Raw genomic sequence first — 22,797 nt, 5'->3', positions numbered from 1 at the left:
TAAAAGTTTTGCAATTGAAATAAAAGTGAAGCGCAACTTGCTCGAAAGCAACTCTTGTGCACTGAGCTATGAACACTTGAAGCTGTATCTGTATCTTTGTATCTGTATCTAACCCTTGTTGCTCAAGAACTTTTCAATGGAAAGTCGACAAGTGTTCTCCAGTTTGCCACGGGAATGTAGTCAATGTCGCATTAGTTATTGATTCCCATACATTTCGCTTAATGCGTATGTCACTCTGATTTTCTGTTTCTTTTTTTCGGGATGTTGGAGTACTTAACATATCTATGACGTCATCTGAGTTCCTTCCCCTTAAAGGAGCTAAAAAAAAGTACATGCAAATGATTAACAAACATGAAAAAACACTCAGGATATGTCTGTGCTGCTATATCTGACTTCCTTTCTTCATATTTCCCATTCCAAAACTCAATTTTCAGAGTACTTGTGCGTATACGTAATATTTTAGACAATTTATTTTAAGTATTTCATTTAAATGTGTATAATTTTCAACATGTTTAGTGAAAGTCTATTAAATTTCTGTGTTCATGTTGATGAAAAATAATTCAAATACTTATATCATGTTGTTTCACCCAAAATCCCTATAAATGCTAGCAAAACTTTCCCATTTTTTTAATATACCTTGCATCCCAGTGTCTGTTAATTTAGTTGAAATATTTCATTATCAGAATAGTTCAACTTTAAAGTACTTGTATGGCATATCGGTAACAGCATGTATAACTTTCCAATGGAAACTTTAAAAGTGCAAAGGGCATCAAATCATGGCATGCACAACAAGTTGCCACAACTTTTCATTACAAAAGCCACAGTCTGTTCCCATTACGGCGCCATGAGAAATGCAGAAGGCACAGGAGCACAGGGAAGCAGGTCCTTGCTAGGATGGGGAGTCCTGGCTGATGGCCTGGAACGATGCCTTGATACACACATATAGTACCAGAAGCAGAACAGAAATGGCAGTAAACTAATGAACTCGTTCTGGTTTGTTGCTCACACACAAAAATAAATACAAAAATGTGAAGAAAATAGAAAAAAAGAGTATGTACATATGAAAAATAACATGAAAAACGTTGACAAAATGGTAGAAAAGTTGCCTCTCTCTGCATTCTACACCATAAATATTCCATGTAAATATGAGAAATATATATAACATAAAATTAAATGTACGAGTAATATCTGCGGCCGTAAAGAGAAGAAGTGGCTTCCCAACTTGCCTGGGGGACTTTTCCAATAACATAAAAAATTTGCCATTATATTCCTGAAGACCGAAATACTTCATGTAAAATCAGGTTGTTTAGTGTCTGTTTAAATGAAAAGGAATAATGGAAAATTAAACTCAAATGGGAAATGTGAGATATATATATACATATGTAGGTTTTTTATATCCTAAATTAAATATTTAAACCATTTGTATCTAAAACAGCTTTTTATATTTTTAGTAAACTCTCCCTCTGTTAAGTTGTACAATTACCCTAACTATCATCAAGTTTATAAATTTCCCTTCTGTTATATTCCAAAAGACTGAAATAATTCAAGTGAAATCAGGTTGTTTAATGTCAGTTTAAATGAAAGAAAAAAGGGAAAATGAAACTTAAATGTGAAATATATAATAAAATAAATTAACTTATATGAGATAGCTTTCTTACGTTCTAAATGAAATATTTAAGCCATTAGGTATTTGTATCTAAAACTGTTTTTTTATATTTTTTAGTAAACTCTCCCTCTGTTAACTTGTACAATTCCCTTAACTATCATCAAGTTTATAAATATATATCTTTTTGCCACTTCCTTTTGGCTTTTGTCGTTGCTTTTTAGCAAAAGGAGACTCGCTTCCAACTTGATTATTATTATTTTTATTTATCTTTTTTGTTCTAAACAAGCATTCAGTAAAGCTCTCGACAGATTTTGCTTGCTTTAGTTGAGTGCACTTGGGGGCAGAGTCCACCATGCTGCCTTTCCCTTTGGCTTGTTCACTATTCACTTCACTCAGTATTCGCTATATCCATTCAAAAAGTAAAAAAATATGTGTATATATATATATATAAATAAATAGAGAAAACGTTCACGTTCATTCATGCTCATTATCCTGTAGATTATTCGGTACTTTAGAGCGTTCAGTGCGATAATAACGATGTTGTGTTGCAAGCCAAGGACATTCACAGTGTACACTGAGTCGTTCTCCATTGAAAGCTTAAAGCAATTAAAGGAGATTTTTAAATAAGTAAATAATAAATATATAAAATAAAGTCAGTGAATAAATCATTTAAATATAGAAGAATTTAAGATAGAGAAAAATTATTAAATGTTAAGAAATGGTTTTCAAATACAACACTTTTAAGGTATAGAATTAAAGTATTTATAGCTAAGAAAGTATAATAAAATACATAGCTTTTTAGATATTTTAATTTTCATTAAACTTATAAACATCTTAAGTAATTATTTGGGTTTCTTTTTAAGTCAGAATTTGTACTTAGTTCAGTGTAAATTTTTGAGGCTTCGGGGCAAACTCTGCAGCTGGATTTTGAGCTGGGAGCAAGTTAATGCAGTTTTGGCCTCGTCCTTGTTCCGTTCCCCTTTTCTTAGTGTCCTTCGGCAATGTCCGTTCGTCCTTCCTTACTGCCCCCTTTTTTTGATGACGACGATGATGATGCACTTGATATTTGCCGTATGAATGCGGCTTAGATCGGGGAGGGGGAGAGGTAAGGTGGCTTGGAAAACGCAGAAATCTCTTTGCCATTTAAAGCAGATTAAGGCTCTTTGGCCCTTTCAGTTCATATATATATATTTTGGACTCTTTTTCGGGATTTCAGTGTCCTTTAGGGAAGCGACGGTAGCCATTGAAGAGTCCTGGCTTTTGTTGTCGCAAGCTCCGACTTTTGTGTATTTCGAGACTGTCGTTTCGGCTTTTTGTGGATTATTTCGCATTTGCTGTGTGGCAAGTTCTTTCACTAAACACACCTCATCTTACTCCCTGCCAGCTTTGGTTAATTTTTGGTTGGCCATTTAAATGTTAAATATTTTTTAAGGATTTATTAAGTCCAAGGTGGGAAATTATTACACTGGAAATTGATTATAAAAAATATTCATGAAAGCGTTTTTTAAACTTAGATGCATAAAAATTGAGTGAAGAAGTCATTTCCGACCCTATAAATCATATATATTCTTGATCAGCATTAATAGTAGAATCCATTTAGCTATGTTCGAAAGAACAAATTTTTTTTATTTTTTTTCATCATATTTTAAGGTTAAAATTACATCTTACAAATTTTGAAAAATTGATAAAATTTTAAAATTTTAAAAATTTTTAATTGGGTATACAGTTTTATTAATTTTATAAAAACTAACAGAGGACAGCTTTCCGAATGGAAATTAATGCATTTTTGGCTTAGTTATGAGACTTTCTCCATTTCGTTTTTAGGAAAAATTGGCATAAAAATATAATTAAATACCTACTCAAAGAATGGGATTATAATTTCAGTAATTTTAAGTCGCAAAAATTGGACACTATGCAGATTTGTTAACGTGATAAAAAATAGCTCGGAACAGCTTTTCGAATTAAAATTAACGCATTTTTGGCTTTGTTATGATTTTTTTTTAAATTTGATATTTAGCAAAAATTGGCGTAAAAATAGATAAAATATGGTATTATAATTTTAGTCAGAAGCTTAAAAAGCAGTGAAGGAGTCATTTCCCACCCTATAAATCATATATATTCTTGATCAGCATCAAAAGCTGAATCGATTTAGCTATGTTCGGCAGAAAAAATAATTTTTAATTTTTTTCAGTATTTTTTTAGGGTTAAAATTGTATCTTTAAAATGTTGAAAAATTGATAAAATTTTAAAATTTGAAAAATGTTAAGTTGGTTATGCAGTTTTATTAATCTAATAAAAACTAACATAGGACAGCTTTCCGATTTGAAATTAATGCTTTTTTGGCTAAGTTATGAGATTTTTAAAATTTGATATCTTAAAAAAAATTATCATAAAAATTTATACAAATATCTACTCAATTATATCTTATAATTTCAGTCCAAAGCTTAAAACGCAGTGAAGGAGTAATTTCCGACCCTTTAAATCATATATATTCTTGATCAGCATAAAAAGTAGAATCGATTTAGCTATGCTCGGCAAAAAAAACGAATTTTTATACCCTTGCAGGGTATTATAATTTCAGTCAGAAGTTTGCAACGCAGTGAAGGAGGCACCTCCGACTATATAAAGTATATATATTCTTGATCAGGATCAACAGCCGAGTCGATCTAGCCATGTCCGTCTGTCCGTCTGTCCTTCTGTCCGTCTGTCCGTCTGTCCGTCTGTCCGTCTGTCCATCTGTCCGTCTGTCCGTTTCTACGCAAACTAGTCTCTCAGTTTTGAAGCTATCTGAATGAAACTTTGTAGTTAGCCTTCTATATACTCTCACTCGTATATATGTCGGAACGGGCCGGATCGGACGACTATATCATATAGCTGCCATAGGAATGATCGGAAAATGTTTACAAAAAAAATTTTAACTTTTTCAGTTTTCAATAGAATTAGATCAAATTTGAGATATAGCCATTTTACTATACTCTACAATTTTGTATAAAATTTTATGAAAATCGGACTACTATATCATATAGCTCCCATAGGAACGATCGAGAAATTAAAACAATTAAAAATTATAACTTTTTCGGTTTTCAACAGATTTTCATCAAATTTGAGGTATAGCCATTTTGTATTAGTCTTAAATTTTGTGTCAAATTTCATGAAAATCGGACGACTATATCATATAGGTGCCATACAAACGATCGTTTAATGTAGAGGAAAAATGCAAATCTGTGAATGTAAAACTGCAAATATAATATGTATTGTAGAATGAAATGAAAGCAGGTATTACTTCATTGTTTTTTAACACAAATATATATAATTTATATTGTATGGATTCCTAGTCATAGAAGTTCTATCTGCAAGGGTATATAAACTTCGGCGTGCCGAAGTTAGCTTTCTTTCTTGTTATTTTTAAATTTAAACATTTTTAAATTGGGTATACAGTTTTATTAATATAATAAAAACTAACATAGGACAGCTTTCCAAATTAAAATTAATGCTTTTTTGGCGATGTTATTTTGAAATTTGATATCTTAAAAAAATTTTCATATAAAGATATCCAAAGATATTGATTAAATTGTAAACTGCAAGGTTATATAAAGTTCAGCATCCGGAAGATAGTTTCCCTTCTTGTTAAGCTTTGAGTTCTTCTGGTAAAAATAGAAATCACTCTCAAAATATAATAAATTTAGATTTTGCATTAAAAATCTGGGCTCTTCATATATATTTAGAATTATTTAACTAATCTTTTAAAACATTTTGATGTTTCAATTATTCTTTTATTCATTATTAACCAATATGTCATAAGTATAAACTTTTTCCCCTAAGTGCATTCCCCTTAACTTTTACTCTTGCTGAACGTGTGCGTACTAGTCGCTGCTTTGCTGCTCCCTTAAGCTCATCAGGCTGCTTTTCCCTTAGCTCACCTGGACCTGGACCTGGACCTTCCCCTGCTCCTTCTCCTACTCCCTTGCCAGGAGTAACACCACATCACCTCCCCCGCCTCTCATTCCCGCGCTCTAATGGACCTGCTGCCTGTCAAGCTGTTGTCATCATCGCCGCTAATCCTGCACTTGAGTGGCAAATGCCGAGCCTTCGCCTTCGTATGCACAGTGACCCTGGGACACTGTCGGCGTTGCTCCTGCTCCTGTTGATGATGATGATGATGATGATGTCCGGCTTAGGTAATGGCAATTTAATAAGCCCCTAAATGCTGCCTGTCGCCTAGGGCGCTGCTTTCTGCGCTCAACCATTGGCGATTAGGGATATATTCGGTGTCAGCCGAGGCCAGACAAGGCATCACATCGGCGGGGTCACCCACAAAGTTTACCCAATGACCTCAGGGGGATTGGATTTACTTTTCGGTGGTTTCTGCTTTGTTTTCGCGGCTTTGTCAACACACTGACCTGACAGAATCGGGGTCATTAGTTAATCAGGGGATATGGGAAACTATAGAGATCGGGGTCATTAGTCAATCAAAGGATATAGAAAATTATAGAGCAAAAGGTGGTCAAGGTTTAGTTAGTAAACCTATTTATAAACCAATATTTAGAAGGTGTTTAATTATTAGTAATTATTTATGAAGTCAAGAACTATTTATTGACTGTTTATTAAAGGGAATTGTAATTTTATTACCTGAATAACACTTTCCAATTCCTTGTTACATCATTTGTCCTGTAAACTAAACTCTTTTCTACCATTTTTTTGGCTGCCATACCATTGGCTTTGCTTTGTCATCGTTGTGACCTTTTTCCTACTCGCATTTTCCAAGCATTTTTCACCTTCTGGCACCTGAATCTAGCCCAAAAAAACTTGACCGGCAGGACAATTACAACACGCAGGACGCATTTTGCATACAACAATAATACAGGTGTCATCCGGGGTGTGGGACAAGGCAAAAAAAAGGGCAATTCACAAAAGTCGACAAGCGTAAAATTGACAAACGTTTCTTCGACCAAAATGCATTCAACATATATACATATATATCTATACAGGCAGAAGAAGGGGATTCCCCTAAGGGATGAGGGAGACTTTGTGGGAGAAGGACACAATGGAAGGGTGTAGAGAAACCGTGATTGTTGCCCCACGCTGCTTGAGCCTGTTGACGATTGTTAGTGAGACATTGACTGAGTGTCGTCCGGTTAGGAGGCAGGAGGCAGGAGGCAGGAGAAGGACCTCCAGAGTTTCTAGGATCCGGCTTGGACGGACAGCTTAATGACATTCAAAGTGTCGAGTGGACTCCAACTGGCCAACAGAGCAGAGATTGTTTCACTGAAACAAATCAGAGGAATTTAAAAAGGGAAACTACAAAGCTAAATAATATAATTACTATAGTTTTTTAAGCTGTATGTCATGTAGAAAATATCAAAATATATTAATATAAAACCCATTTAAATTACTTTTAATTAAATATTAGTTCGAAACCCCTTTTTCGTTCAGTGCTCTTAGAAGCTCTCCTCCTTTGGGCGGTGTCAGAGTGCATTCTTGTTGACTTACTGACACTTTGGACTGTGCCAGTAGAGCGAACACCGTACCCACTCCTTTGGCACTGCTCAGGAAATTAGTGCCACAAAAGGGTTGTCCAGAGGTCAGAGATCAGACAGAGGGTTGCACTTGGGAGGTAGTGCTCATTATTCAGCTCATTTGCATGCATTTCATTCGGAGTCCTCATTTACGCAACGCACAATTTGTCCCACTCGTTGTACACTTTTTGACTTGAGTTTATACCATTTCCCCATTACATTTTCTGTTCGTCTTTTATGCGTACTTTTATTTCACATTGTTTTTTGCTGGGGAAGTTAGAAGAGCATCATGTGGCTTAGTTGCATTAAGGTTTTGCATTGGTCTTCACATGAAGAAAGGTGTATTTTCATATACTCTTTTCTTTGGAATAGATAAATTAAAGATCTGGTAGGACTCATTCATGATAGTCAATGCATTTTGAAGGATTTTAATTAAGGTATATTGCTTATGAAAGTTGTTGATATTTTTATAGAAATTAATAAACATTTAATCATTCTTTTTTAGAAGCTTGATCTCAAGAAGTCTATGATTAATTAAATATTTTGATAAATTAATGATAGGTACCATATAAATATTATAAAGAAAATGCTCTTTAAAGCTATTATCAATATATTGTTTTTTAATTTAAACGTAATAATCATTCCTAGAGATCTCCAGTAATTTTCTGCACTTTCTTCTCAAGCCTTAATATAATTTTACTGTGAAGATCTCAAAATCAATCCGCATTCACCAAAAATTATCTCTCTTCATTTTTTGTACGTGCCTTTTTCTACGTTTTCTAGGTAATATTTTTTGTCCTACCAATTATTTCCTGCATTTTGTCCTTGTGTCATCTTACTATGAGTGTGTCTGCATTTGGTAATCCCTTTAACAAATACCTGATACCCAGAGTGGTGGAGAGTAAAACACATGCAGCAAACAAGAAGAGATTTACCAGCTTGATCTCTGGTCACTGCATTCAGCTTGGACAATGCCAAAAACACGAGGACAACATCTGCTAAGTTCTGCTCCTGTTCCTGCTCCTGCCTCTTGCTCCTGCTCCTGCCTGTCCTCGAGTCCTGTCTTTTGTGTTGTGGCCCATGTAATCGCATTTGGTCGGCTTCGGACCAAAGTCGAGACGAATGCAATTTACTACGAGGAACTTGTTTAAATAGATTTTACTTGGACAAAAAAACAGAGAAACAGAAAAAACAATGCAGATTCAAATGGATATGCAGATGGAGAAGGAGACGGAAGAACAGTCAGGATATAAAGTTCCTGGATCCAGGATTTTTCGGTATTCTGGCATAATTTTTAGCTTTTTGTGTCACTCAACTCGGCTTTTAATTAAATTGTCAATTGAAAGTCACGCATTGTTGATTACAAATTGAATTCATTTGCACATTTACATTGGTCAGGAGAAGCTTCAATACTTTTAAATTTTTAAAGAATTTAAAGACAAGTTTTAATTATAAATCTTGAATCTATATACGATAGATTTATTAATGATTATCCTCCCCCATCGATTCCAGTTGTCTTCGTTAACCCCTCATAAATTCCAAAATGCTCATTAAGTTTCTTGCCAACTTGGCAATTGAAAGGAATTAAATTGCCAATTGAAATGCGCACTCAATCGAAGGACCCAAGTCCTTCTAATGAGCACAGTCCAAGAGTCCCTGGGTTGGGAAACCCATGCCGGGACCTAATTGCATTTAAATTGCCACTCGTGTTATGTTAACAAATAATTAGTAGCCCAATGGGCATGAAAGCAGCAGACTGAGCTGGCCCAAAGGGGCGTGGCCAAAAGGCAGCCGCCGACTGTAATTTAGACCAAGACAAGGACACAATGCACACACAAACACACACACTGCAGATAGTTGTCCTGACAGATTCACGGCCCAAGAACCGCAGGAGCAGCGGCAATGCCGCCTCATTTGCATAAACTCCGCTGCGACGGCACTTGAGGCCAAATGCGGATTCAGGATTCTGGATTGAGTACTGAGTCCTGAGTCCTGGGGATTGAGGAATAGCAGTGGTTTCGACGCCAGTAACAGATTAAGATATATATATATATATATTCGGGGAAATGCATGTGCCAGCAATTGAGCATTTACAATGAATCTCAGGGAAATGTCCTGGCACCGTCAGGGGTAATCCATTTAAGTAATTGAAACACAGGGACACCGCTTTAACCTTTTAAATAGATATTTAATATTTCTGTATCATTAAAAAAATAGGTAGAATTTAATAAAAACCAACTCAAGTTCAAGTAGTAATAATTGTTGTGTTAATTCCACTTCAAGTCAAAAGTTCTTTAAAGGTAACAAAGGCTTAACATCAATATTTATTCAATTTACAAACATAAATACAAATATTTACATAAAAGCAATCATTAAAAATATATATATCTTTATTTAAACTATAAGGAGTAAAGTAAACATTTGCTTATTTAAAATAAGAGCAAATAAAAATGTTTTTATTTATTCAAGTTGTATTTGTACTTGACTTTATACATGTCAACAATTTTTGCCATGACAAGCGGCATAAAAAATTCATTTAAAATCAGTGAAATGTGTTGCAATTTGCCATTCCGAGTCAAAGTTGATGTAATGCACACAAATTATTAATTATTAGCATCAAAAACAATAACAATAGTAATCACATCAAGCTGAACAGGAAGAACTTCGAAATAGGAAACGGAAGTAGCTCCAACAATGTGTGAGTAAATGTTTAATAGAATGTGTTAAAATCTCTAAAGATTAAATTGGTTTTGTAGACAAGTTTGAGAAGGATAATGATGATGATGGTGATGGCAGGATGTGTGAAGGGTAGAAGTGGCGCAGGTCATCAATATCCTGTCAAGCGCAAACAAGACAGAATTTCACAGGCTTTTAGGAATTTACAGTGGATGCTAAAAAGCAGAAATAAGTGTATAGATATTTTATGAAATTATAAAAAATAAATAAAGAGATTAAATTAGAATTTTGGGAAATATATTTAAATACGATGTATATATTTTATAATGCTCATAAATAAGAATTTATAAGTGTTTTACTTTAAAAAGTTCTGAATTAAACTAAATCAATATATTTTCACCATTAATAGGTAACCTAAAATCCAGAAAATTCTTTAAGATTTCTTTTTCCCATCCACAGTTTTATAGCTATAGTTCAATGAGGAATTTCCTTGGGTCCCCGTTGGGAAAAACCCAGAGAGAGAGAGGGAGAGAGAGAGAGAGAGCGGCATGCAACGGAGCATGCGAAAATTTGGCTAATACGGAATGCAGGCTAAGAAATCCAAAGTGCATAGATTAAAGCGCAATGAAATTGGGCAAGGGCAATGTGAGACGAGATGAGACTTCGACCCCCCTCCTTTTACCGGAAACTGATGGGGTTCCGGTCCTATTTCACCCCCTTAAACCCCCCTCAAAAACCCCCCTTCTTTACCTGGCAAGACGAAAGCAAACTTAATGCAATCAAGCTTAATGCAGCGCAACGGCTGCCAGACGAAAGGACCTCGGTGCAGGGAACCTCGGAGGCAAAGTGAATCCCTTGGGTATACCTGCGGTGAATTTTTAAGCAATTTACATAATAATTATCGTGCCCGGTCGCTGCAAGCTGAGAAAGTCGGGGAAGTGAGGGAAAATACTGAAGGGGGAAATGGGGAAAGCAAAACCAAATAGGGTTTCCACCCGCAATTATCGAACAAAACTTTTGGGCCCCAAACTTGAGGCCTGGACGCTTTGTGTTTGTTGCTCGCTTTTGCCATAAATTGAAATTGAATATTCAATAAGCGAAAGGACTCATGGCTCAAACACTTGCCACATGTCAACCAGACATAGCCCTGTGAGGGTTACCAGTTGAAATAATGACAGACTTGGTACAAACCACTAAATTATCCAATTACTTGTAGGTTAAATATATAAATATGAATGGAAGTGAAACGGTCTATTGACATAATGGTTTAATAAGGGTTTTTGATTTAGTATTTAAGATATTATGATATTAAATATATTACATTTTAAAGTTTAGATCAGGAAGAGATTCAATTTCTATTGTTATTAAGTTCTATTGTTATTAAGTTCTATATAATGACTTTTCAATATTTACAATATAAAATCAATTAAAAAATAGTTTAAGTTTATGAAATTTAAGATTCTTTAAGAAGAATGCAATAAATCCTTTAATTGCTTAACGTTTTAAATCATACTTTTATATAATTTTTTCATAGAAAGTATTCTTTACTTTACTTTATTCAATTCTTTAACACTCCCAATAACACTTCCAATATTTCCCTTACATTTTGAAGTGAATATTCCTCAACTCTCCCCTCAAAAACTCCATTCAACAAAACTTTAGCTAATTTAATTAGCTTTCCCCTTTTAAGCTCTTGTCATGAAATCAATTTCAACTGAGAAATGTAACCCATTTGATAGACTGCCGAATAATGTCAGCTCAGTTCTTGGAAAAAACGAAAATAAAACTTTAAGTCAATCAGGGAAAACCATTTTTGAAAAGCGCTCGCAACAAATCCAAGCGAAACGAAAGGATTTTGGAAAATATTTGACATTTTCATTGTGTGCAACGCGGGGCAAAAGGACACTGATGACTAGGGAAGGAGGGGGGAGGGTGGAAAACTCAGATCCACAGAAAGGGAAAGGAGGAAAGGACGAAAAGGACGAGGAAAAGGAGGGACCGCGTTGAGCGCTTGTTTAACTTAAATTGCTTTGCTCTGGCGTTGGAGAGATGGCGAAACAAAAGCCAACAACTGCAACTTTGCTCAATGCGCTTCCGTTTCCGCTACCCAACAGCAGCCATGCCCCATGCTTTTCCCCTCCGGTTTTTCCTCACGTTTTTCCCCTCCCCAGTTTTCTTTCGTTTTTCCCCGTTTTCTCAACCGTTTTTCCCCGCATTTCGTACAACTCCTTGGCCCAGCCAAAGTTTGGCATTGTTGTCTTTGGCTGTTGCTTGTGGCAATCACTTTCATTCGTTTCCCCACCCCCTGGTTTTTCCTAACCCCTTGCACCACCCGAGAAAAACCGCCAAACACTTCCGTTCATCTTCCGGCCCTACCAGCCCAGTATAACCATCCTTTTGCCTCGCCTTTGTAGCAAAGTTTAAGTATAAAATTTAGTTTCTATTTCTTTTTTTTTGTCTGGGGAAAAATGCATTTTCCAGAGAGTCAGCTTGATTTACCCCATGGAATTGCATACGTTTTTTGATTGAGCAATTAGGGGAAACAGCCAGAGGGGGATGGGGTGTGTAGTGTGTTGCTACTGCGGTGTGATTGCTTTTCAAATTTCATTTAAAGTGTCAGGCACACCGGAAAATATTCCATTTTCATAATTTGACAGCCATTGCGGGACAGGGTTTTTGGCTTTGGTTTTCGATTGTGTGTGTGTTTCGGCCACGAAACGAATTGAGTTTTGCAGGTCAGGACAGGTGAAGGGGTGTTCTCCCAGGAGGTGGGTCCTCCGCCTGAATCCGAATTCGAATCGGAATCAACCATAGCAATGGACAACTGTCGAGACCACAGTCATGATTAGAGGTCGAAATGACTTTTGTCCATCGCTCATCGGTTTTGAAAATATGGAATTGCTAAACCATTTGATGGGAGAGTGGTTACGGAATGGGAATAGAGGGATTGATGTAGTTTTTAAGCAACAGTTGGTGCCAATCGATAGGCATTTGAATGCTTATAGTAAATTATTTTCAAAATATTATTGTATATTTAAAATTAGTTCAAAAGAAGTGTATATATATCACATAAAATAAAAAACTTTTAATTGCAAACTAGATTTGTGATTCTTTTGTTATGCATACAAATTTGTAGCATACTTTTTGGGGTGCAATTCAAGGGATTTCTGTGTATTATATATTTAAATTATTTTAAGACTTTGTAGAAAACTTATTTTAGGTAATTTTTATATTTTTAACTAGCCTTACAATTAAGTTTCCCAATTTTATACCATTTAACCTGCTTAAACATTTCAAACTACGGAAAAATTCAAGAAATAAAACCATTGCTGAGACCACAAATGTTGCCGGTATAAGTTAATTGTGGAAAATGCTTGCCAACCATTGACATTTAAAGCCAAACGCTTAATTGCAAGTGCCAATCGGCAGTTTCCCCTCATCAGCAACGCTTTCCTGCCAACCTTTCTCCCCTGATCCCACAACAATTTTGCCACTTTGGCTTATCACACGTTGGCGCTATCCTTGTCTCATGGAAAAACCACAGAGAAGGACAAAAAAAAAATAACAAAAAAATAAAACGAAAAACGACAAAAGCAAAAAGAAAAATGTAAGCGAAAAACAAACAAAATGCAACTTGCAATGAAATGAAACCGCAAAAGGCGGGGACCAAAGAACGTGGAGGAAAAGACAACGTAAGCCATTTACTCGTTAACTGTTAATTCAGGACGAGCAAGTAAATGAAGAGGGTTTGGAAAACAGGGATACAGGGAAACCAAAAAAAATTTTAATATATTTAAAAGAAAATTAAAATATAAGACTTCATTTTATGTTTCAAAATCTTAAAAGAATTGGTATCAAGCGTCTAAATCTAATTAATATATTTTAAAAGAATTAATTTAAAAGGATGTGTTAATGTTATTAAATATATTTACCTTGCATAGAATTTTAAATAATGAGATATTATTATAATACAATATAATAGTAATAATTCAATTAAATGTTGTCTTCAAAACCCAATTCCCTTCAATTTAAAACCCATTTTCGAATTACGACTGTACCTGCATTTCGCAGGATAAGAAGGATAGCGAAAAGGGAGTGCCAGACGTGCCAGAATGTGGCTAATAACAAAGCGCCAGTGCCGACACAACACATTTGCACATCAAATTAGATTTAATTTCGAAAACAGCCAAAAAAAAAAGAAAGCAACAACATTTCTTCTTGCACAAAAACGAAAATAGCAACAAAATGGCAATTGCAAAAATAAAAATAAAGGGAGAAAAAAAAACAAAACAAGAAATTGTAACACACGAAACCCAACTCAACACGCAACAGCAACAAAAACCGAGAAAAAATGTGACAACCAACAGACAAAAAGTCGTAAAGATGCCAAAAACACACAGGGAATGGAGTCACGTGTCCCCTACGTTTAAATTACTCCGCTGGGACGTACATACATATACACTCACATATGCACAAACACATGCACGCGCAAAGTGCAAGTGGGGCCCTATAAAAAGTCCTTCGAAATACACTTATCCCTACAAGGATCCTACACGAGGTTCGTGAATGAAACACGATAATATTAATGGGCACCCTTAGCTAAATTTGAATTCTTGGCGCCAACGGAGCAGTGTTCCATATTAATGGACTGTAAAGTTTACCAACACTGTCACTTCTGTTATTGGTAATATGTTATGTTAATTAACATGTCAATAAAAGTTTGAAAATTTAAATGTAAATGTATTTTTATTAATTTAAATTTATTTTATAAGCTAAAATAGAATATTATAAAAAATAATAGATTATAATACAATTAACTTAATAAAGCTATATTTACAATATGAAAATATTTTAATATTACTTGTTAAAATATTTTATAATAAATAAATCAATATAATTTATGTACATACTCATGTTATTTTTTATGTTAACACTTATTTATAATTTTGAAGTAAATTAAAATAATTAATTAGGTAATTCTTATAATTTTTTGAGGATAGAAACTTTATTTATTTCTAAGATATAAGGTTCAATATCAATTTAAATTTTATTTAATTTAAAAAGTCCCCATTTAAGAGTTAATTTTTCATTTTCTTTCATTGTGGATTTTTTATGGGTTTTTTCCGGCAAGCTGACCAAAGCGAAACGGAAATACCTCATATAAACCCGTCATAGTAGCGCCAAGAAATGGGAATAACAATTCATATTGGACACACGAAAAACACACACTGAAAGTAAAATAATTTAAACGACTTTTAAATGCCCTGTAAGGTAAATTTTATATTGCAATAATCCCTTAGAAAAGCCAAGGATAATTCTTTCCTAATTCGATTCCATTTCGCTGCCATTTAACCAGTCAACATGTTAATTCCCTTTGGTTTTAATTGACTGCCATGGCAATTTAAAAGAGATTTCCATTGCCCCATGAGCACCTTCGATTGCATGTGGAGCAGTCGTTCTTTCTTGCATGGCTTTTCTTCGTTTTCTGGGTATCAAGTGAAAATCATCAGTTTTCATTTCTAGCGTTTAGGGGCGGTGCCAGGCCATTCTAAATAACGTGTGCAACGGCGGCGGTGGGGCTCATTTTTGAATTGCAAATGCGAAGCGCAGTGCATTCTTCACATGTGCAAGGGAGAGGAAGAAGGGGATTCCCCATTTTCCAGGCAGCCATTGCATGCCAGCCAAACATTGAAGCTTTGTAATGTCCTGCTGTTAGCGCCCCTTGCTCACTTACCTTTGCCAGCGCCTTGATTTCGTGGTAATTAAAACTCACCTGTGTTCACCTGTCTGCTTACGATTTTGAATGAGCATTTTAGTTAACAATATTTTTAAAACATAATCTTTAAAAAGGATTAAAACGATATAATATTAAAGAGTACTATCATAACATGAACTAGTAGGGTACTTAAGTGTACTATTCATTATTTTAAACATACTTTTCATAGACTTCTTAACTTTTTTTGGAACAATAATATTCAATATTTAATTTTTAGGTTGTAACTTTAGGTATTATAATATTCGTTACGGTCCATTTTGTGCAACTAATTCCCTTTTTCCTCCGGAGCAAGCTTCCATTCATGGCTAACTAGGGTTAGGTTTCTTACTTCGTCTTGACAATTAAAACTTAATTAAAATTGCATGCACTTTAGCCTTCGCCCTGAACTTTCATTGCTTTTAATTACAATATATTAATATGCAGTTCTCGTGACTTTCCCTCCGGGATTATATAATCGTTTAAGCCATAACCGAATGAGACATTAAGGTATTATTTTCAATTTTTAAAGGCCATTTAATGTAATAATAATTGTTGGTTGAGGGAGTAAAGGCAAGGAACAATAAGTTAACATTGAATAAAATAAAAACAAAACATTTTCAATAATTTTTTAGTATAAAAACTAAGTAAAAAAACTTAAATTATTTAAATAACATTTGAATTTCCCCTTTGGCGGGAAACTGTAAATCTCCAGCTTCCTGTTAGCCCGCTGTTAAAAGTTAACAGGGGTAAACAAATCAGCTGTGCTCAGAAGTCTGGCAACGCTCATCTCTCATTTGCATTGTTTACATTTTTTGTTTGCCGCACACGCAAAGTTAAAAAACATTTGAAAGAATTGCGAATATAAAAGTAATTCAACCTACAGAGTTTAGACTCAGTTTTACATGAGCTGCCAACGGCACAGCCACGCGTCCGGAGGCCCAAGGAGCGCCATTGGAGGCCATCGAGTAGTCCAATTTGTTGTTGGAATCGCACCTTCGCCGCCACATTTCTGGCGTGACTGCGTCGCATTAAATCACCGGAATCACCGAAGAAATCGCGGCGACGAACAACAACCGGAAGTGCAGCGAAGCAACTGGTGGTCATGGAGGTTTACGCCTGGGTAGGACATTGCTTTTAAGCCCACGCCCGGTTTTTTTTAAAAAGGGAGTGGAGCAAATAGACAGGCTTTCTAAAAGGAAATAGGGAATACTCTTGTGGTTTATAAAATAGAGAAATCTAAAAGATATATTGTTTTTCTTGTGCTGTAAATGAAAAATTATTATGTTCTAGTACCAATTTCACATCCATAATTAGTAATCTTATCACAAAACAATTTTCCAAGGGACCCAATCTCAAATTTAATCATTTCTGATTTTACCAGGGCTCAAAATTGTTTAAATCAAACCTTAAACTTTGAGATTTATTGGTTTCTTATACAAAATACTTAAATAGAGTCTAGTTAGGTTCCATTTATACATCCTAAACACCAACTTTTAGTCTATTAAACATTTTAAAACTTTTAAAATTGATATATAATATATCAAATTAAGGTATCTTATAGTTAACTTATAATAATTTAATTCTATTCCAATTATCAGATCCAAAATCAGATTTAAAACCAAGTTATTTATGTTAAATAAGTTTAGAAATGCTATTAAAAAGGTTTTTGTTTCAAGGAAACTTAGATTAGCATTTCAAACTTTTAAGAAAACCTAGCTCACCCTTTCTAAGAGTATTCAAAAATAACAGAGACATCGCCGTGGGGCGATTTGCATTGCAAATTAATGAGTGATTTCCTTTGGTGGCCTTTTTGTTTGCCCATTTTCTGTGATGTCTTAGGGTGCCAATTCTCACGGCCAGCTTGGCCTTGGCTTTGAGTCCGAGTTGTGCATGACACCGCAGCGGGTGGCCAAGAGCTCCTGCTCCTTTGCCGCCGCCCAAGTGCGGTGCATTCGCGGCGGTGGTGGCCACGTCCTCATCCTCGACACGAATGGAAGAGTGCATGCCTGCGGCTGGAATAATCGTGGTCAACTGGGCCTGGACTCAACGGAGGAGTGCCACAATGAGTTTAAGATGATTCCCACCGAATTCTTTGGGGTAACAAACTATTAAATAATAAATATTCATAACAATAACAACTTTAATCGATAAAATGCAATATACCAACCAGGAAGTTCCTGTGGACAAGATCAGCTGTGGCTGGGACATATCCGGCGCCATTACCCTGACCAAACGCCTATATGTCTGGGGATCGAATGCCTTCCAGCAGTTGGGAATATGTCAACGTGGGTTTTTAGCTGTGAGAAGACCCATGCCAGTGAAGCTGCCTCGGGAAGAGGATGCCATCAGGATTAGCTTTGGATTGCGCCACTGTGCCGTACTCACGGAGGATCACAAGATATATGTCTTTGGACGATTGAGAATTATGGATCCACCGCCCATTGAACTGGATATCACGGCCACCTGCCTGCATCGCTGCAATACGATAAAGATACAGGCTCATAATCCAAATGAGCTAAAGATCGTGTCCCTTTCCAGTGGTCAGAATCACATGCTTCTGAAGTGTGTAGATCTTAGCGAAACTGGAGGCGGCAGCACCAAGAGGATTCTCACGCTGGGCGACAATAAATTCGGTCAGTCGAATGCTTTTCACTTTGAGGAGGATGTGCGGCAGCTGGCCGTGGGCTGGACCCACAATGCAGCGGTGCTAAGGAACAATGAAATCCTCCTATGGGGTCGCAATTGCTATGGACAACTGGGAACAGGATCGTTCAGCGAACAGCAGGCTATACCAACTCCACTGAGCCTGAAGCTGCCGGAGGATCAAACACCGGCTAGAATTCACATGGGAGCAGAGCATGGCTTGCTTAGGACATCTGCGGGAGCAGTGTATACTTGGGGCTGGAATGAGCATGGGAATTGTGGCAACAACAGCACGGAAAATATGTAAGGAATGGTTAACTTGAAAGATTTGTACAACAGAATGCAGATCAAATACGAACTCTGCCTGTTGTCATTATCTTTTCAAATTAACTAGAAGTTTTTAAGGCACACTTTACTGTTTTAGAAAGCATATTATTTTTGCTTTTTTTAATTTAAACTTTGCATAAAAGCTGTACTTTTCGCCATTAGAGATGGAAAAATATGGACTAAAAGTCGATATATATCCATAATTTAAAACTATCGAATATTTTTCTACAATATTCAATAATTTTCCTTCAAGCTCACATTTTTTTCATTTAAATTGTGCTTGTGTTATTATTTGCTTAGTAAAAAAGGGAAGGAAACCTTAATAATACATTCAATAATATTACGTAATGGTAATCGATATATTTCCAGATGCATCCCTACGCTACTTGAGCTACCGGGTCTTGTTAAGTTGGCCGGGGCTGGAGCTGGTTTCTGTTATACGATTATTGACAGTTAGCTGACTGCTTCCTGTTATACGAGCACCTGTTTCTGTCTCTGTCTGCCGGCACGCTTGCGCTTAACTTCGTCCGCGAGTTTTTTCTTGTGTGTTCGCTGTTAAATTGTTGAAATAAAGAGCCAATTGTTTATAAAATAGGTTCATTTCAAACTGGGTGACTGTAGATAAATGGAAGCTAACGAATAAATACAGGAATCTAGTTCTTTATGAATATTTTACAAGGAAAATTTTGCACATGCAACTTTTAGCAAAAATCTTTGCTATGTGTGTGTGTGTGTAAAAAAAAAACATTACAAGTTTTTTCACTTTAAAATTCCAAAGAACTTTATAATCAAAAACAAACTTCGCTTTAACTGGGATTAAGTTTTGAAACATTTGCACATATGTACATATGTATGTATTTATATAGAAAGTGAATATTTTTATTGCCATATGTGTTAAATGTAAAAGCAAAGGGTGCTCTGCTAATATACATTTATTTATATAAAGGCATATCGCCTTTTGCTTATAAACAAAAAGTACAGCCCAGAAGTGTTTTGATATCCGATCTGGTTACTCCAGAAGTTAGCTTTCCTAAGGGGGAATTTGATTTCTTTCCATTTAGTGTGCCTTGGGATACAGCTAGGGATAGAGGGTGTGTTGTCGGCTCTATAAAAATAATTTTTTTTTTTTTTCTCGAGAAATTTGACATAAGCATATCGTTTGCAAACATTTTGTATAAATTGTTCGTTTCTGTGTTCGCGATCTAAAGATGTCGGAGAACAACAAACCAATGATGTCTGAGCAGAACAGTGAGAACAATGAGAAAGTTCCAGTGGACGACATAAATGCAGATGAGCTGCTGGCCACCACTCAGGGTATTGCACCATAAAATGTATAATGACAAGTAAATAAATCGAAATCCCCATGTGACTCATAGCCAATATATCGGATGAACTGGCCAAGAAAATCTGGAGTGTGACGTCCGGCGATGTTGCCCTGGGAATACGTAAGTTTCCGGGTGAAAAGCTCCCCTATGTACCCTCAGATTTGGAATCAATTCTGAGACCTGAGCCGGTAACTGGAGGCGAGAATGGCGGAAATGGAATTGGAAGTAAGATACATGCGAATGATAATGCCACCGCTCATATACTCGAGGTGGGGAGGGCACTGTACGGAGACCCCTACGGTTTTCCGGAAATTGACACTCCGAACTATTATAAGGCTGCCGAGAATTATTCCCTCTTTGGGGACTATTTTCTCGACTTTCCCAAGGACACGGCTACTTGTTTTGCAGATCTGGATCAAGCAACGAATGGGGATTCACATACTCCACCAGGACTCGAGAAGATTGGACTACCCGTGGATAGGAACCAAGTGCAGACGAATGGAGGAGTTGCAGCAACAGCAACAGCCTCGGGATCTCAATATCCTGGGGTAAGATTTTTTCTAGGGGTTTTGAATTCTTTCTACTTATAGTTTTTAATTTAGCCAACCTGCTCCACGGCTTTGCCACAGCAGCAACAGCAACAGCAGCAGCAGCAGCAGAGGCAGGCAACGCGACCTGTGCAACATAGCCAGGCAGGCAATGAGATGACCATTCCTCAGATGTATCAATTCAATCAGTTGGGACCACATCCGCATCATCCATCCTGTCCACACATGCATGGATCCCATGTCCATCCACCACAGTCACCGGTGGGTTCAGCCGCTCACTCCGCCATGGCGGCAGCCTTGCAGCATCAGAAGCAACATCGTCCCGGTGGCGCTCTCATGAGTGGCGCCGAAATGGGAGGCGTAGGACTCTGTGGACACAATCATGTCCATTACCATGGTCATAATCATAACCATGCCCATGCCCATGCCCATGCTCCTGCCAATGAGTTGAACTTGTCGCAGTTGTACCAACAGCTTATGGCACGCAACATGCGCCCAAATCCGTTGCAAACTCATCAGCATATGGCACAGAACCAGCATCAGCATCAGCATCATCACCATCATACAACCACCTGTGCTGCTGCTGCAGCTGCCATGATTTATGCCAACTTTGAGCAACAAATCCGTCAGTTTCAGTTGCAACAGCAACAGCAGCAGCAGCAGCAACGTCATGCTCGCATACCGCGTGGCATTTACGGTGGGAATGGACAGGGAGTGCCCGGTGTCCTGCCAGGATCAGGAGCAGGAACCACTTCTCCAACTGGCAAGGAACCCCCAACAACTGGTCACCAATAAGGTCAGTTATAGGGGGCCAAATCAAGAGAAAAAAAAAACTCCAAATCAAACTGATTTTATATACATTTTATATTTTAACAAAATTTTAATCTGTAATTGATGAAATTACTAAAAACGAATCTTCTATTTTCGGTCCAATTAATGCTCATTGGATAAGGTTTCTGGAAATATAAGTCATTATATTTTTCCGTTTCCATATTTTTACACTAAATCATCACAATTTACACTTTATCAACTCATAATTCATCAATTAATATAAACTTCACTTGAAAATGTACATCATTAATAAACATTTCCACTCTTAAACATAATTGTAACAGCAAAAAAAAAAACTAATGAAATCAAACAGCTGGCGCAATGCCCATTCTTTTGTTTTTCAAATCAAATTCCACATAGTTCTCCCTCAGGAAGACATCACCGATTATCCATTTGGTCAGACCCCGCATATCCATTATGCCCACGAAGCAGAAATCGGAATATCTAATCACATATGTTGCTGGATGTACATAAAACATAATGCCCTCGATTTGAATAACCAAATGCGGTAGAGTTTCAATCAATTTGCAATCCATTGTCCACAGATCCAAAGTGGCATCGTACACAGCTTTAATGGCATCCATTAGGCCATGAACCTCTGTAACTGGGCCAACAATCAAAGATGTTCCCGTATCCATAATAGCCTGGCATCCCGACTCACATGATCTCACATTCGTTCCATGGAATCCTATGGAACCCATTAGAAAAGACCAATACTTCTCCTCCGTCACTTTTGTATAAGTCAAGGGACCATAATACAAGCTCGAGTTGGATCCTCCGATTATAAGGAGACCACCGTCACTGGAACCACTCTTCATGTAGAACGAAAAGATCTGTTTCTCCAGCAATTTCTGGGCCAACATCATTTGAAAGGGCGGCAAGGTACCAATCTGTGAGAGATTGGGAAATGCTAAACCAAGGATTCCATCGAAAACTGAGCAATCGGTGGTGTCATTGACCAAACCGAAGCCTTGATTTTCAATCCTCAAGTCACCAAGGATGAGCACATCATTGGCCACCAAACCCTTGACCGATCCCGATCCATATGTGATGCTAAATCCAGTTTTATTCTGACGAAGTGTTTCAGATTTTGATTCCTTGAACAAACTGCTGCCACATTTCTTGCAAGAACCGCACTTGGAGCTGGGTAGCCACAGATCCGAGGATCCAGTATCATATTGGACGGTGAAAGTTTGTGGATTACTACCACCCATTTTTATAGTTCCAAAGAAATTTGTTTCACAGGAATTTACTAGACGTTGAACCACCACTCCTTTAGAGTCACTTCCAGTGCCATTTTTTGGTTCAATTCCACCATTAATGGCATGGATTGGGGTTAAGCCATGTTTTCCTCTAATTCTATTTCGATTTGCTAGATATATCGACAAATGAGGAAATTTGTGGTGTCTCCGACTGTGTTTACTGAGGCGAACTTTGTGCATCCCGACACAGAGCACGATCTGGCAGAGGAGAAGTAGGAAGGTTATCACAGACAGGTTCATGGTCTTTAACTGGCTTAAAGCCAAGTTAATGCTTGTGTTTTTATAGCTCGATTCTGATGCATTTATCG

At 36.7% G+C, this 22,797-nt stretch overlaps 4 protein-coding genes across 5 annotated transcripts in view; 3 read left to right on the top strand and 1 right to left on the bottom strand.

Moving 5' to 3' along the window:
* The window catches only part of LOC110183090 (uncharacterized), a 193,718-nt gene that overhangs the window by 92,316 nt on the left and 78,605 nt on the right, over positions 1–22,797 (top strand). The window lies entirely within an intron of this gene.
* Positions 16,315–19,115, top strand: LOC110183094 (secretion-regulating guanine nucleotide exchange factor). Its single transcript, XM_020951287.2, has 4 exons — positions 16,315–16,673; positions 17,393–17,650; positions 17,724–18,499; positions 18,893–19,115. Exons 1-4 carry the CDS (start codon positions 16,656–16,658, stop codon positions 18,978–18,980), a joined length of 1,140 nt encoding a protein of 379 aa, XP_020806946.2. The 5' UTR covers positions 16,315–16,655; the 3' UTR covers positions 18,981–19,115.
* Positions 18,880–21,537, top strand: LOC110183087 (uncharacterized). 2 transcript variants are annotated; one of them, XM_020951279.2, is made up of 4 exons: positions 18,986–19,837; positions 19,900–19,968; positions 20,257–20,396; positions 20,451–21,537. In XM_020951279.2, exons 1-4 carry the CDS (start codon positions 19,732–19,734, stop codon positions 21,189–21,191), a joined length of 1,056 nt encoding a protein of 351 aa, XP_020806938.2. In that variant the 5' UTR covers positions 18,986–19,731; the 3' UTR covers positions 21,192–21,537. The 2 variants fall into 2 exon arrangements, with proteins under 2 accessions (XP_020806936.2, XP_020806938.2); XM_020951277.2 differs by having other exon boundaries at positions 18,880–19,837; positions 19,900–20,396.
* LOC110183099 (pepsin A) lies at positions 20,450–22,729 on the bottom strand. Its single transcript, XM_020951291.2, has one exon. The coding sequence runs from the start codon at positions 22,727–22,729 to the stop codon at positions 21,533–21,535; it is 1,197 nt and encodes a 398-aa protein (XP_020806950.2). The 3' UTR covers positions 20,450–21,532.

Source organism: Drosophila serrata, unplaced genomic scaffold (genome assembly GCF_035046125.1).
Source record: "Drosophila serrata isolate PLE 108 unplaced genomic scaffold, ASM3504612v1 contig_240, whole genome shotgun sequence".
Classification (NCBI taxonomy): Eukaryota; Metazoa; Arthropoda; class Insecta; order Diptera; family Drosophilidae; genus Drosophila; species Drosophila serrata.
Note: the sequence above shows the minus strand (reverse complement) of the source record. Positions and strands in the feature narration are given on the sequence as shown.